This window comes from Apaloderma vittatum, unplaced genomic scaffold (assembly GCF_000703405.1).
Source record: "Apaloderma vittatum isolate BGI_N311 unplaced genomic scaffold, ASM70340v1 scaffold19014, whole genome shotgun sequence".
NCBI lineage: Eukaryota > Metazoa > Chordata > Aves > Trogoniformes > Trogonidae > Apaloderma > Apaloderma vittatum.
Window position 1 is genome coordinate 25,513 of NW_009714582.1, and position 17,176 is coordinate 42,688.

At 37.7% G+C, this 17,176-nt stretch overlaps 1 protein-coding gene across 1 annotated transcript; it reads left to right on the top strand.

Annotated features, from left to right (window-relative positions):
* Positions 1-8,416: 8,416 nt before the first annotated feature.
* On the top strand, positions 8,417-16,626 carry LOC104273489 (putative short-chain dehydrogenase/reductase family 42E member 2; the record flags this gene model as incomplete). Its single annotated transcript, XM_009868834.1, has 7 exons — positions 8,417-8,647; positions 10,543-10,638; positions 11,199-11,259; positions 12,753-12,871; positions 14,508-14,583; positions 15,884-15,966; positions 16,489-16,626. Coding segments are annotated over exons 1-7 (804 nt in total), but the record flags the coding sequence as incomplete, so codon positions are not given.
* Positions 16,627-17,176: the final 550 nt, after the last annotated feature.

Here is a 17,176-nt window from a genome sequence, read left to right on the forward strand (position 1 = left end):
AGCCGACCTGCTGCTTTTGAATTGGCAAAGTAAAAATTACAGGAAAAGGAAAAGTTACTGAGTGGAAGTACTTTCTCAAGGTTAAACAAGACACAGGAGCTGTTTGAGGGGAACAAGTGGACATGCAGACAACTACAGAAAGTTGCACTAGAGAACAAAGGCCTGATAAGATAGACATCAAGAAATGGATGTAAGGTAGATACATAGTAAGACTGGTTCTTTTACAATCCTTGTTTTTATAGTTGTAGTTTGCTTTACAAACATTGGCCAGTCATTCAAATAGAAGGGGGGAAAAAAAATCAAGTCAGACCCACTGGTTAAGAATGCTTGCTTCATCGAGAATGGAACCTGGAGCCTCATCAAGTATGTGCAGAATTTGGCCTGTAAGAGCTGATCACTAAAGAGTGATGCCTGGAGAGGAAACCGATACGTAACCATCCTGTAGTAGCAAGAAAGTTATTACAGGCATGTAGAGATAGAGACTAGTGTTCCACAACGATCTCTTTCTTTCAGCCGTCCAAGGTAAACTGTATTGGCTGTAAAGTGTGTAGGAAGATGTTCCTGTTAAGGTACTTAAGAAAATTGATAGTATTGTAGCATGATTCTATTGCATAAGGAAAATCAAAAGTGAATCAAGTTAATTTATATTGCTTTTCCATTACCATTTTGTCAAGGGTGATGGTGAGCCTATGCAGTTTATGTATTTTGAATTGTATTTTAAAAACTATTCATGTGCTTGACTTGTAGGACTAAATTTTGGATGAAGAAAAGATGTTGAAGATGTTTGGAGTGGTACCACTAGCCTGTTGCTTCTCAGAGTGCTTGAAGGTTCCAGTTTCAAGCAGAAAGAGGGAAGGTGTATTCTTTGTTGTTCCTGAACTTCTGGCAAGAGGAGTTACAGAGGATGCCGACTTACTCCGCTTGCAGACTTTGCAAGAGTCAAAAGTAAATCATGCCCTGAACTCTCCAGAGTTTAAGCATAAGTAGAGGATACTTTTCAATAGAGCTAATACACATTTTTTTAAGTGTATGTATTTCTAATATAATTGGTAGTCACACAAGGTCACAACTCTTGTTCCTCTTCTATTCTATTGCATCCTACTAATAATTTTGTCAGTTGGTTAGTGGTGTATCTTTCTTGGCAGTTGGTTTGTGACTTCTTTGCTGGTGTTCATTATCCCTAGCAGATGGGGCAGATGGGTGTGATACTAGAAAGAGAATTTTTTATGCCAGTTTTGCATAGGAAGTCCAAGAAATAACCTTTTTGTTGCAGAAACCAAAGCTTGGAATGAATGTTTTACCAGAAGCTTTCTAATAGTTCTTTTGACTCTGCTTTTTATGTAGGCAGTAGAGTTGATGATTTAGAAATAATCAGACATGCAAGCAATTAGTATCTTGTTGCTTCTAAAGCCTAGTTACATTTGTGTAGCTAGACACTGCCAGTCTTCTTAGCAGTTCTGTTAAGTTTTTACATGTTTCCTGTCCTAGAAAGATTACAAATATGTTTGTCAGTACCATATAAGAAAAACCAGTTTAAGGTAACTGCAGTAATGAGGCATATGTTTCTCCCAGTTGATCTATGAAATGCACTTTGCGCTTTTTTTTTCTTTTTGCTGAGAAACTCTTCAGTGGCAGCTCATTAGGATATTGTACGTGTTTACTGTTGTCTTTCAGAGGGTTAGGAATTAATCTCAGGTGTTCAAAATATGTAATATTTGATAAAAATTGATTCAGACTGCTGAATTCAGATAAAAGATCTGCCTTTGTTCGGGATCCTTTGGCATCTCCTGAGTGCCTGCTGATGGGGATGACTAGATAGACTTTGTTATGGGAGATACTATATTTTCTGTCCTTCCATCTGTTATGTCTTTGTAAAGAATTAAAAATTATTTTTATCATTAAAGTCTCTTTTTAGTGTTGTATGTTCTGCACCAGCTGACTCCTGCATTCCATGTTAGTACTCGTCTGCTGTGGAGTGCTGCCGCTAAAATGGTGCTTTGTGCGGTGCATCCCTTTCTCTGATTTTATTAGCATGTGTGATGGTATGTGTGCAGCTGCTAAGATGCTTTGATAGAAAATGTTAAGTGTAAATTAATAGGATTAGTTACGTTTTTATTTGGGATGTATAAATATTAGAGGATGATCACTGATAAAATGTGTGGCCTTGTACTGACTCCAGTGTTAGAACAGTACATCCAGGTAGAAGGGGTGAGGTTTCTTTATTGCCAGAAAGACACTCTTATTTATTCCTCAGAGGATTTAAGAAATGTCACAGTACTGTAGCATAGATTCTAATATTCTTATAAAGGTCCTTTAAAAGAACCTTAAACAGAAGTTGTGTAAGTATATTAAATTATGTCAGAGACTTTTTGTGAAATAATATAATAACGCACGTGTCAGATTTTGCAAATGAGGATACGTGTCGGAATACTTCAGTGCGTCGTGTTAGACTGCGATCTGTCAAACCTCTCATTTACAGCCTTTTTTTCCCCTCTGTACAATATTTGGTGTTCAGACATTTTGTTCATTCAAAACAATTCCGTTTACACAGTGTCTCTGTAGACTGATCGGCAGTGGATCTGTGTAATCCTAAATTCCTGGCAACCTACACTAATACTTGTTGCTCAGCTGTTCATTTTGGGTTAGACCGGTCAGTTGTTTCTGTGGGCAGAGCACAGCAACTTTCTCTGGTTCTCTTGACCATGTTCCCAGACTTGAAGTAGGTGTTAGGAATTCAGGTGTCTTCTTTCTGCTCGTGATGTGAGCTAAGGGTTTCTAAGTCTCCTATCCAAGAAAAATACAACTGAAAAGTAAGGCACAAATGTTCACGTTAGAATTTATGTAACAGAAGCTACAAAATGTTGGGTGTTGCTGTATTTAGTCCTTGTATCCCACCCAACTTCACTTCTTTTGTAAATGTTCTCAGGCTGTGCAGCCTCTCTCCATGCTTCTGAAGCCTTGTTGTCTTGCAAACTGATCCGTCCTGCTATCTCCTATCTACTCAGAGCAGCTCCTTTAAAGTATAGCTTCTATCTCCAGCTTATTTACCTGGAAGTTCCTGCTGTACCTGCTCACATAAATCTGAGGGCTGCTTTAGTCATGAAAGCATTTTAAGGAGATGGTTCAGCTGTGATGACCTGATTCACCAAGTACCCTGTTAATGAGTTTTCGATGTGGATCTGTCAGGTGTACGTCATTTGCTTTCCTAGTTATGCTTTCTGGAATGCAATTCACTGTGTTCAAAACATAATAAAAGAGGAATTTTATAATTGACAAAGATGAATATTTTTCTGCCAGCTTGTTTATAAGTCATGTCATTGCTGTGACTCACTTAATATGTTGATTTGTGTGCAATGCATTAAAGACAAATGGCTAAACCAGTTACTACTTCAAAGTATGTGTTCTACCCTCTCTCGGAAAAAAAAAGTTTTCGCTGAAGGAATGGGTAACTTCCATGGGGAGCAGCTCATGTACTGCCATAATTTACAGTCAGCTTCCAACCACAGTGTTAGAGTTAACTGGTTCTGATGTTCATAAAAGCTGAGTATGGGCTGGAGTTCAGGAACTCCTTTGTGTGTGGTTCAGCCGTACCTGCTCCAGAGGACAACCACCTCCAGAAGAAGGGTGGGACTAAACTTGGCATAGTAACAAAATCCTCCGTCTAAATATGCCTGAAATGAGTCAGCCTCGGGAAGTTCATGCTGCCTCTAAGGAAGTGACAAGGGTAAGTTGCTTTGCCTCTGTAACTTTTCTAACTTAGCAAGGAATATGAAGGACTTTGTATTATCATTAAGTATTTAATGTTGCATTCGAATGATGCATGCTTTGTGTATTAAATTATGCCTCATTTTGCATTAATATTGTGTGGGAAGCTTCTTTAAGTACACCTTCATTCTTTAGAAATATTTGCTGTGTACCAATGTGTAGCATTTGATTATATGAAAAATAAATATTTTTAAGTTTCCTTTCCCAATTCAGATCTCATTTCTATTTGGAAGCAAAAATTCTAAGCACAGCAAGATATGATGTTCAGAGGAGAGTTCTTTTCCTCTTCTCCATGATCGTTGTAAGACCTTCTGATTTAAATGCTTCTTAACGTTTTCTGACATCTCTCACTGAAAAATGGAAATACCTGACCATTGTCACTTCACTTCTGTCAGTTCTCTGTTGTTTTAGACTCAGTCCTTTCTGTGAGCATGATTGGTTTTGTAGTGACAAAAAGCTGAGTACTTTAAGTCAAACATACTTAACACCCTACAACAGATCTGTCCGGACTTCTTTGGGGTTGTGGAGAGGATCGGCGATTTGGGTACGCTCTTCAAACGAGTCTTGCCACTCCTGAGTTCATGTGGTTGTGTCAGTAGATATGAGTGGATGTCTGGATGTGAACAAGTGCACAAGGAGTTGTTCAGACATGATGAGTCTGAACTACTTTGCTGATTTCAGGCTTAGATACAGAATCTCTCATAACTTGAAGAGAGGATATTTTTACACTGCAGTTATTTCAGAAATATCCTATCCTTGAGATAGCTTTAAGAGAGAGCTTTATCTCTCAGGCTTTTCTGCTATTCTGCCCTTGGGCACTGCAGAACATCCCATCCTGCCTGTGCTTCAGACCAAACACCCATCTGTTTTGCTAACTCAGACCTGCCTTACTAACTCAGACCTCTGTCTAGCTCTTGACGCTTTGGCTGCATGTCTTTTGAAGGCTCCTTTCTGCATAGTACCTTCCCCACAGTTAAAGACCCTCATTCAGGTTCGTGTTACCTCACAGCTGGAGTGTTGCTCCTGTCCTGTGGCCTGAAAATGCAGACCTGTGAAGCTGATGGAACCTGCTGAATGAGAGGGACAAAGCCCCAGTCTCCACATGTCCTCTAATAACTCTCTGTGGTTGAGGACCCCGCACTGGTGCCCCCAGAACTCGTTCCTTTGCACTCAGGAGACATGTAGTATCTTGCCTTTCTTATGCCCCAAGTCCTACTCACTCCATTTGGATTTATTAGCGGACCTACTAGCAAGCAGCTCAAAACAGAGAATTTGGTGTCCTTGAGGTTTTTACTCTAACTGTCACCCATCTGTCAATCTGAGAGGTACAGATGAGCTTGGCAGGTTCAAAGATTCTACTTCTCATGCAAACCTCAAGGACTTAGATATACATGTTAGGCTAAAATCTATTTGCCTAGGTGTCAGTTTGAGTTCTTGCCAGCACATGAACATTAAATTACATTTAAATCGCAAAGTCACCTCTGAACTTGAGATATTTCTAACATGCCAACATTTAAAATTGTAGTCATTTAGATTTGGGAGTGTTTCTTTAGCATCTTTACTGCTTTGAGACCTAATTTTAGACACACTCATTTAAAAATGTTGGCTTTGATTTCACATTGTTTAATTTGCAAAAGGCTATAAAACCTTAGGATCATCTTCTATAATTATTAATTGCTTAATGCGTTAATCATTTTAAATGCATTACTTAATAGTAAATCTCCTTTTCCTGTGTGTACTAGTTGGTTGTTGGTTTACTGCCTGCACTTAATTTATCTTGGACGCTGGAGAACAACCTTTGTGCCTACAGTTAAGCCTCTTTCCAAATACCTAATTGGGTTGGGGACGAGGATAGAAAAGTCAGGATGGACGTGTGAAGTACCACTGACGAACAAGATTTTTGTTTATTCTTTTTATCCAAATTTAGATTGAAAACTGTCAGTAGAAGGAGGAAGTATCTCCATTCACTCTGCTGCTAGATGAGATGTATCCTACCAAAATGTCACACAACCATAAAAGAAGTTCATTTAGTGTTAAGAACTTCTTTACTCTTTCTTTAGTAAAGAACTTTTCTCTGTACTTTTAAAAACAGCGTGAGATGTTTTAGTAATCTAGTACAATTTATCTACAAAATGATGGTACCAATAGAATATTTGTGTTACCTAGTGTCTTATCAATAAATTTATGAGGTACCAGTAAGAGATACCATCCTATTTAGAAGAGTTTGATGCGGAGAAAACATTTCCTTTTTTTCCTGAAAAGGAACGTATATTATATACAAATTAAGCCCTGCCCTTTTTTGGCTCCTAGCCCAGCCACCACAGCTACAAAGGAACAGGAACAGCAAAAGGGCCTGAGCACACGTGAACATCTCTGTTTGCCTGAGAGTACCTGATTCCCCTGTGTTACCGACTGTCCAGCAAAGAGAAATCTCACCATCTTACTTGGACAGGAAGGACTGGCAGAACGCTGACATCCAGGATTCCACCAAGGGTACTTACTACTTCTTTAGCTACTTTTAAAAACCTCAAATGTTTTACTCTCTGTGGAGGTAATTTCTGCATTTCTAATATTTGAAATGATAGTAGAGGAGCTAAGACTAGCACTGTGTGCTCTGCCAAGATGTAACTGTGCTTGTCATGCAGAATACACTAATAAATCAGAATAGCTCCTGTAAATCTAGAGAAACAAAGAAGTTACCAATTCTGGAAATAAGTATTTTTTTACAGGAAATTGTTTACCTTCAGAATTTGATAATAATTCTCTAATTCCATTAAGCAAATTAACAATATTATTAGTGCTTTTTAAGAAAGAGATTTCTAGCGAAGTCTGCAAACTTTTTGATACAGCCTCTAGCTTAAAATTTAAGGAGATGTTAATGACAAGTATTCAAATATGTCTTTCTGTGGTGTATGTGACAAGCTTGACCTTAGTTCTCCACACAGTATATAAAAAGGTGCTTTTCCGCAGAAGAATTTTATATGTCTTAAAATTACCATGTAATTTAATCTAGAGATACAAGTTTAGATTTCCTTGATTGAACAGGAGAGCATACTTGGTTTAGTTTTATTATATTTCTTCTAATTTAAATTTTGTTTGGAAATGTGGATTATTTTTCAGTTTTGAAATTCCAGGATATCTTTCAACATCAGGAACTTGTATTTTCCACTGTGTTATGCCACTTGGTTCACTGAGTTTAGTGAGCTGACATTGGTGTTAAAACTGTGTAACAGCATGGGGAATCTGGTAATTGATTCCTTGTGTCTGAACTCTAAAAATCAACATGAGATTAAAATATCACAAACAAAATTATAAAAAATTAAGCAAGCAGTGGCAAAAATAGTCTAAAAGTTTGTGTACTGTAGGCTGCATTTACTGTTGCTTTTCTAGTATTTTTTGGTCACCCTGGAAGTGATGCAGCTCCCAGGTACCAGTTGTGCCCAGTTTCTGCATAGTCTCTGCTGAACCCTGGTGTAAGTGACCGAGAGCAAACTCTGTTTAACTGCCCATGCCCAGCTGGTGGGTGATCCTGTACTCTCATGCGTGGGCAAGAGGACCCATTCCAGCTATGAGAAAACCAGAATAAATCTGTAGGAATTGGGTCTATATTCCTGTATTAGGCTGGCTGGCAGGCACCCAGTTGGATTCCCATTTTGCAGTGACTTAATTTTACTGATTTCGGCTGTATTTATTCCAGATTTCTGTTTGGGGATGCAAGAGCCTAGATCCTCACGTGCAAAGGCCGTGCAAGGAGTCAACTGTAGGGATTGTCTGTGTGGGAAGATGACCCAGACCAATTTCTCCGAGCATATCATGATCTGGAATACCAGACATTTTAATTGCAGAAGATGAGTGAATTTCTAAAGAGAAGTGATTACTATAGAAGCAACTCATTTTTAATATGGAGCAAAGTGCACAGATGGGTAACTCCTGTGGAACTGCTTATCACAGAATGATATTCTAACCAATTTTTGTAAGTAGATGAACCCACAGGACAAAAGGCTTATTTCTTTTCCTTGACAGTTTTAACTGTATGAATGCCCTAATGAGAACAATATGGGCAAAAGTTAGTAAGAAGTGGACAGAAAACTGAAAGTATTGAGTATGTAACCAGAAAAGTTTAAAATGGTGACAAATTTTTAGCATTTCTGAAGAATTGTGACCCAAATGTGAAATATAAGTGGATTTAAAAAGCAGAATCAATCCTTCCTTATATTCATTATCTATTTTTTTCCTGACTACTAGGCTAATATCTGCTTGGCATTAATATATCAGAAGTCAGTGAGTTTTCAAGGAGAAAACATTTGGTATGGCAAACATTCAAATATGTAATCATAACTTTTAAGGTTAGGTAACTGTAATGCCTCTAAAATCCCAAAATTTCTCTTCATTTCTATGTAATATGAAATCTGTGATTGAGGAAAAGACTAAATCTTGGAATATAGAAGTATGCAGACTCCTTCATTCTACATGGAAAACCCAACACAAAAATTATTAATTTATATATTTAAAACATGTTAATACAATAAAATGTGTAAATCAAAAAAGTATATTCATGAAAGGAGCATTGTAACATGGAAATTACTGAAATTACCCAGATCACAGAGTATTATGCAGAAATTTTCAAGGAATCTTCTGTCTTGCAGTCGTGATGCAAGAAGAATGCACAGAAGAGCTCCACAGCAGCCAACGATGTGAGAGCAAACTGAATGAGCCTGCTGGACCCCTGGTCAAAAGAAGCAGAAAGACAGTGGTGACAGGAGGTGGGGGCTACCTGGGATACAACCTGGGATGTGCTCTCGTTAGGTCAGGAGTTGCTGTTGTTCTGTTCGATGTACAGAAACCTAAATGGGAAATTCCAAATGGAGCAGATTTTTTCAAGGTGCGTTGGACTTTTATACTTACAGCAGTGAAATAAAGTTCTGCTATTTTTATGCATATGACTGAGACTTCCCCTTAGGGATTTTTGATAAAAGTGTTTACTGAAAAGCCTTTAAGGACAGTAAGAAGTCATGGTACAAGATTCCCATACGCATAAATAACTGATTAAGAGATCACAGACAGTCCAAGTTGTCAGTTCTCCCAGTGTCACCAGTGGAGTTCTGGAGTCTTGTGTTGGGAGGTGCCGTTCAGCACGTTTTTAGCTCACCTAGGTGAAAGAGTCTACAATGAAGAGACAAAGTTTACTGCTCAGGGAAATTATTTTGAGTAAAAAGGTGAGAGCAAGACAGGGCAGTAAAAGTGATCACAAATGTAGAATGACTGCTGTGGAGAGAATGATTGAGGAAACAGAATTTTCCAGTCTGGGAAGGAGATGACTTGCGAGTGGGAGAGCTCTGCAAACTGTGAGGGGCATTGAGACAGACAGGGATTGACTGTTTGCTGTCCTCTCCAGGACAGGAAGGAGGGACTATCAGGTGAGAAATGAGGAGGAGTCAGTTCAGAGCAAACAGAGATTGTTTTTTCATGCAGTGGGTAAAAGACACATACAAAGTCTCACCAAAAATTTACTCTGATTGGAAATGACTAAATAAATAAGCTAAATTAGGCTCAAGAAATGTGCTGAATGAAAATATTTGGAGACCAGAAGAGTATTCTGGGTGAAAGTGTTGCAGGTTCTTTCCCTGTTCCTGCTCTTCCTGGGGCACCAGCTTGTGAGCACTGAGTCCTTTTGAGTCTTAAAAGTTCAAGGAATTTATTATGTCTGCAAAAGAGGGGGAACAAAAGAGACCTCAAATATTTAATAGCTCACAGTCTTCTATGGGGGACAGCATCCGCTACTACTTCCTCATGTGGGGAGCACCAGATCCTCACAGCTGCTTCACCCGCTCACCTTTGGAGCTGTGGGTGCACAGGGGTGCACTAGCACTTTGGTGCACGCTCTTGTCATCTTGTCATCACAAGTTCTGGCTAGATGTAGGGCACCATTCTGCTGAGCCTTTAGTGTAACAACGCTTTGACACTACTGCTAAAAAGATGACGGCAAAGCTGGAAGTGATGCCAGGATCTTTGTCCCAGGGGCCATCAAGGTGATGCCTGGCTACATCGCCATGGGTGGTAAGGGAGGCAGAGGGGATGTGTGGCACTGCTCTGGAGAGCTGTGTAGTGGTATACAAACATACAATGTAATATTCTAAGCAGAACGTAACATTTCATACTACATATATTGTGGGGGTATTTACAGTACAGTGTTCAGCAGTATATAGCAATTCACATAATATGACTATAATACACATATATCTATAATAGTATGTACTCTTTTGTTTTAATCTTGTACAAAACTGTAATTAAATTTATCATGCAGTGCACCTAAAATAAAGCTTAGATGGGCAAAGAGACATTTGTCCAGATTGCACAAGGCAAATCTTAAGGTCCTAAAAGAAGAGAGGTTCCCTTATTTGGTGATTCCATGGCAAAAAGTTGAGCCCTTCCTGATGTGATTTATTGTCCCTGGGGCTTCATTCTCCAGCCCTCAAGCATCTGCTGCTCCCATTCAAGTCAAACAAGTTTTGTCAGCCTGCAGGACTAAGTGTGAAAATACGCATTATAATTGAAGCCAACCCAGTCATATTTGTTTTGCAACAAAAAACTGACAAGAGTTCTTAGTCATGGATTTTACTCTATGCTTATGTGTTGTTGTTTTTTTTAATGCTAGTTAAGTATTGTGAAAAATAGGGATTACTTTAGATTTTCTTTAATTACCATAGCTCATGCTAATTGTGCAGAGAATGTGATAAGCTTTACCAGTCAAAAATCCATTCTTTACTCATTTCACAGGGTGATGTGAGAGATTACGATGCTGTGTTCAAAGCATGTGAAGGGGTTGACTGTGTTTTTCATGTGGCTGCATGTGGAATGTCAGGATTAGAACAAGCAAGTACAATTTTCCTAACATTTTCTTTTGTTATTCTTCTGAAAGCAAGTATTTGTCTACATAGAGCAAAGAATGTAATTATTTGATATTTATGTCAGACAGAAGCTAGTTAAGAAGGGCAAGTCATCCATACAGGCAACTAATCAATGTCAAAACATGAAACTAATGCACTACACAAAATGCTTTAGAAAAATGAGATGACAGATTTAAGATCTTGGATAAGAAAGCATTTCCTTTTTCTTTTATCTGAAGAAGTGACAATATTGCTCTGCAATTTCTGTTTCTTTATCATGAATTATCTGGGGTGTAACAAAAAATTGGTGCATGGTAATTTCCCTTCAGATGCATTTCATCTTTCACTTTTCAACCTTTTGTTACTCAGTGTATGAATAAATAATCAAAATGGGAACTGCTAGAAATCACTGTGTATCAGGACGGAGAACTGTACCATATACAGCAGACAAAGGCCACAGCCGTTCTAGATGTGGCATTTGTAACAATCGTGTTGTGAATGTGACTTGTTCGATTAATTGGATATTGTGTAAATTCTTATTTTTAGCTTCAAAAGAAAGATCAGATTGAATCCATAAATGTTGGAGGCACAAAAATAATAATTGATGGTAAGTGCCTAAATTTTCTTTCTTTGTGTCTGATCCAAACTATGAATTAGAAAACACCTTCTAATTGGTAGATTTGCCACTGGTTTGAATTGGGGATCAGTTTTCAACTTGCATTTAATTCGTTGTCAGACCAACTAAAACTCCTCTCTGTGTACTGGTTATTTTTTCCTGTTACTCCATATACTGGAGAAGTGTTATCCTCTTTCCTCGCAGAAATAATATAGAGATACTGTACTGTTTGTTGTGTTGTAAACATTTGGTAACAGGAGCCATACATGTGCTATAAGTATATTTAACTATGATTTTATCACATTAATATTTAAAATTTTCTATAATTTCCGATTGTATGTCTAAATTTGATCCCTTTTTTATAATATACTGATTTTAACTACTGTCTCTTGAAAATACTGGTAGATTTCATTCTGTATATTCAACTCCAGATAGAACATTTCAGTGTTTCATAAATATCAAAGCTCCTTTCTCTTTGCTTTCCCCTCAAAAACCAAATGGCAAAAAACTAAGAAAGCAAAACCGCAAAGGTAGTTTTTGTTTAGAGCCATTTTCAGTGAAATGGTACGCAAGTAAAATTCTCAGTGAGCTAGCGGGAAGAGGTTGCTGCATATTCCTGTCTTCTTACTCCAAACTCTGAACCCACAGAAACGTGTCATGTCAAATTTCCGTAGGCTCCCAACAAAGCAAGAATCTGGGAGGAGCATGAACCTATTAATCTACATTTTAATAATAGATTTTATTATTGTATTTTGTTCCCAATATTTACAAGACTGTAATTACATTCTTTCTTTTCAAAGTGAGCCCATGAGCCAACTGGGCTAACTGCTCTGTAGATTCTAAAAATTCCTGACTTTGAGTATTAGTTCACTTTAACTTTGGAAGTATTGTTAAATCAAATGGAAATTTATGTTATTCTAGTTTGTCATGACATATATGCAGCAGAATTGAAACATGATATCTTAACACCTGCCTGGAATCCATAATTAAGACTTTGTTTTGTAAATAGCATTAATTTAATCTGTATTTCAGGTACTACTGATTACACGCTAACAGCGTATGCTTCTTGCTAATGTGTCATTTGTCCCTTAGGAACAGATTGACACAAATGCAGTTTGTCTCACGCTGGGAAGAAGGAGCACATTTTCTTATGTGACCTTACTTAGCCGCACAGGCACCCTTGAAACTAATTCCTCTCTCCAGCTGATAGCTGCAGTCCGGGGGTGCTATGATAGTTGCACACACCTAATCATAAAATATTTGGTGACGCAATATGTAATATTTACATAGCAGATATTTGGGATGAAACATTCCAGCTGAATGAAAGATAGTATTATATTAAATGATAAGTTAATGTTAAAATTAAAATCCTACTTCTTCTATAAACTTAGTGTTTGTTTTCAAAAGGAGAAGCTACCAGTTCATGTGTTGTTTCTCTCTCTTTATTTTTGTTTTAAATTAATTTATTTTGTATACCATTGTAGTCTGCAAACAAAGAAATATCCCTAGACTGATATATACCAGCACAGTGAATGTGGTGTTTGGAGGGAATCCCATTGAAGAAGGCGATGAAGAAACTGTGCCTTATTTTCCACTGGAAAAGGTACTTTGTTCATGTGATGGCACAGCATTTACTGTGCTCTGAAGGATAGATTATGTGAAGGCTGTTCTGAGATCAGAAGCTGTTGTACTACAGATCACATCAAATTCCATGAAATTATTTTCTCATTAATAAAAATTGACCAATTGACCAATGAAGAAATATTCAAATAATAGTGGCTTTAGTCTGCTGTAACTAGACAGGCAGGAGTTGATAAAATACCTACAAATTGCTAAGAAAAGTGGAATGTGACCTTTTAACAAGAATATTTTCAGAGAAAGGGCTTTCAGGAGGCTGGTTAGCTCAGTCAGTTGAGCATAGCACTAACAATGCTAAGGTCTTGGGTTCGATTCCCCTTCACTCCCCATGTGTTGCCTGATCTAGTCGAGAGGTGACATCCCTGGCAACAGGGAGGCTGGATTAAAGTGATCTCTAACTAAGGTTCCCAGCTTAGGCCATTCTATGATTCTATGATCCCATATGCAGCTACTGAATACTGCGACCCCTGTGAGCCTTTGCGTTGAAGGATGTTGTTAAATACCAAATTCTATGTCTTTATCACACACATTTTTGCTTCTTGGAAGTTCCCAAACCTTCCTTTCTTGCTGCAGGCCATACAGTAGTTCAGCTGCTCTGAAATACTATTTCCTTCTTTGCAGTGATAATTTCGGAAGTATTTTCTAGCTGAAATCTGAAGCTCAATACATTCTGGAAAAAACCACTTGTTCTTCCCCGCTCCCAGCACACTGCCTGCAGTTAAAAGCTGTTTTTTAGAATGTACATCCTGTGCCCAGGATTCCTAAACAGGACTGACTGCTCCTCTGTTGGTGCCCTCTGAGTTACTCGGTTGGGTGTGTGGGTTTGTGCACGGCACCTCCGACTGCTGGTAAAGCATCTCAGGAATTTGCAATTAGCTGCAAGTGTCTGAGCCCTAATCATACGTTTTATTAGTGGTGATTGTGTAAGAGGAAGAGGACTGTGCAGAGGAAGGTGGAGCAGGGAGGCAGGTGGAGAAGGTGGATTAAGCCTCGTTAAAGTAGAAAATAATTTCCATGGTGGGATTTTTAGGTATATGGCACTGAAAAATTCAACAGGTACTTAAGTAGCTTTGTGTGGTCAAGTATTCACTAAGCCAGCATGTGCTGTGTCCACAATCCTATTGTTTAAATATACGTGTGCAATTTTTAGAGTTAATAGTGTAAGATACAACTGGGGGAGACATATTTATAACTTGCCAAATAGCTTCAATAAGAAATTGGAATATTTTTAGGAAAGTCTGAATTTTTAATTCCGTATTTAACTTACTGTTTTAAAAAACTTTTTCTGATTCAAAATGGATGTTTTTTCCAAATAAATTTGTCTGGCTCACCAGAACATTTGCCTTATTATTAATTTTTTCAGTACATCCAGCACAAAAAGTGAGTTAAGTAAATACTAGTGGACTTAAATTCATTCTAAAGCTAAACTTGTGCAAGTAAAATATGTCTGGTAAGTTTCTTTGTCATAAAGTATATATTTGCTCTATCTTCTTGTTATTTTTAGTTTAGATTTAAATGTTGCCAGACATAAACAGTAAGTTTGCCTTTACAGATGCAATAATGTGATTAAAATGTTGATCATATTCTGTTTTTCTTTACAGCAATTTAATCATTACTCTAGAACAAAGGCAATTGCTGACCAAATGATTCTTGCTGCTAATGGAACTTTACTCAAAGGTACATGTAAAATATTTTCCTGTCATTAGTAGTGCTAATTGGTATTCTGTTCTCCCAATATTCATTTATCAATAAATAGTATACTTTAAATTAACTAAAATAAGGACTTTGTTTGCTTCTACTCTTCCCTTCAGTCGATGACTAAATTTTTATGTGCGCAACCAGAGAGATATTAGTTTATATGCAAATAATAGATGGGAGAATTCAGAAAACTTAACCTTATATCGTCAAGTCTTCTTAAAAGCTTACCAATCTTACAGCAGAGACAGGATTTGTGGCTTTATTCCTCATTCAGTCTATCACTTCGAGCTTCTCTGATAATAACAGTCACGAAGCACTGTCCAGTAGGTCCTTCTTACAATCCCCAAAGGCTTGCAGCTCTCTGGCAAGAAAAATTGCAGTTTCTTAAACAGATTGGCAATATCAGGGTCATGTTAACTTTCCAAGTCAAATGTGCATGAATAGCTGTGGCTAAAAATCCATCTGTATGTGGCAAGGGAAATATTTCTTTGCTTTTACATGCGTATTTTTCTTTTCTTACTGATCTCTCTCAACTGAAAAGTTGGCAAGCATAGATTAGGTGGGGATTCAATGTTAGCATCCTTGATTAACTGCTGAGCCAATGCCTGACACTTGTTACACTTGCCAACATAAAAGGTGAGCTTGTGCCTCTTCTCAGGAGTCAGAGGGATCTGCTTACTGATTCACATGTACAGCTTGAAGTATTCATTTAAAGCATTTAACTAATTTGAAAGGCTCTGTTTAAAAGACGTCTTCCATTCCTTTGTGATGCCATTGAGCTGCAAGCAAGCAAGGTGTACAAATATAGCAAATTGAATGGTCTGCTTCCAGTATTGCAAGCATCTGCAATAATGGGCATATATGCATATTATCAACTTGTATCTATAATAAATAGCCAAAGGCAATCAAGTAGTACGTTATCAGCTTGTATCTATAATAAATACAAAAGGCAATCAAGTAGTATGTTATCAGCTTGTATCTATAATAAATACAAAAGGCAATCAAGTAGGAGGCGTATCTATAGGAAAGTGTGATTTGTCCTGTTCCTATTCAAATTCTTCTGTGGTTGGAGGGATTCAGTTTCTCAGGCTGCTAATACTCAGGTCTTTCACTACCATTGAATTCAATTTTATACAGAAATTAAAACAGTTATTAAGCTGAATCACATAAAGGATCAGTCTGACTGTTCTACTTTCACAATGTGAAATTCAGACAATATATGTCAGCTGTATGTTGATATCAAAGCTATCCGAAAATCACATTTTATTCTCTCTCCCAGGAGGGGATAAGCTCCATACTTGTGTGCTCCGTCCACCAGGCATATATGGACCAGAAGAGCCACGACACCTGCCACGAATAGCTGTATGTGTTATGTAGTCAGCTCTGGAGGACACTACAAGTAGTTGTAAGGGCATACGACAAGTGGAAGTATCTTGATTACAGTTCTGAAAGCTTGGTGACAGGTCATATGATGCAAGATAACAACTAGCATGATACGAGCATTGTAGAAATAGCAAGGATCAAGCTGTACTTTTAAGTGAAAAGAAAAAATGCAGGGCTGAAATGCCATGGTAGAAGAACTAGGTTTACATCCCTGATTGTTTAAAGGAAATATTGTCTTTTAGATACGCATTTTAGTTTCAGCCAGACACTATAATGTCACCATATTTTACCACTGTGTATCAGTGCAACAGTCCTTGATTTATAAAACCACCAACTAGTTGTCGGTTGGTGTTTGGGGTTTTTTTATTGTGACACATTTCTCGTGCTGTAATTGTACACAGATACAGCAAATTCTAAGTATTCAGGCTGAGCCAAAATGAATGCCTTATACTGCATAATAAAAGAAATAGCACGGTTATTTCATGTTTTCTGTTTCTACAGGTAAATATCCAGCGGAGGCTGTTAAACTTCAAGATTGGGAATCACAAAGTTCAGATGAACTGGGTTCACATAGGAAATCTAGTACAAGCTCACTTACTAGCTGCTGAAGCTCTCACCTCTGAGAAGGGTTATGTAGCTGTAAGTAAACAATATAAACTTTGCATCCCCATAGCTTTAATGCTCAGATAGGTTTAATTTGTGATGTTTTGAGATGAAAGATTCTCCAAAAGGTCATGGGCTAAATTCTCAAAAATGGTATGTGGCTTCACAAGCACATAGACAGTGCAAATGCAAACATATTCTGCTAATATTTTGATGATGATTTTTTTGTGGTTTAAATATATATTGTTTCCTGTTTGATTGGAGGATTTAATCAGATTAATATATTCACCTTCATACAAATCCAGTACATTATGTTACTCTTTTGAAAGTAGATCCTGATTCTAGATACATAAAATTTAGAGCAACCATTCCAAGGAATTCCAGTTTAATTTTCAGACTTGAAAATTCCAAGAAGAGATATACAAAATTAATGGACAATTTAAAAAAGCTTTTCTTTTTCTTACACTGGTTCTAATTGCAACAACAATCTGAGGGCTGTGAAGCATTGACAGAACTGCTGCAGCAGTTGCTACATTCACGGCTCCTGAGGGCTCCGGCTTCATTTATATTGGTAGGAACATAGAGA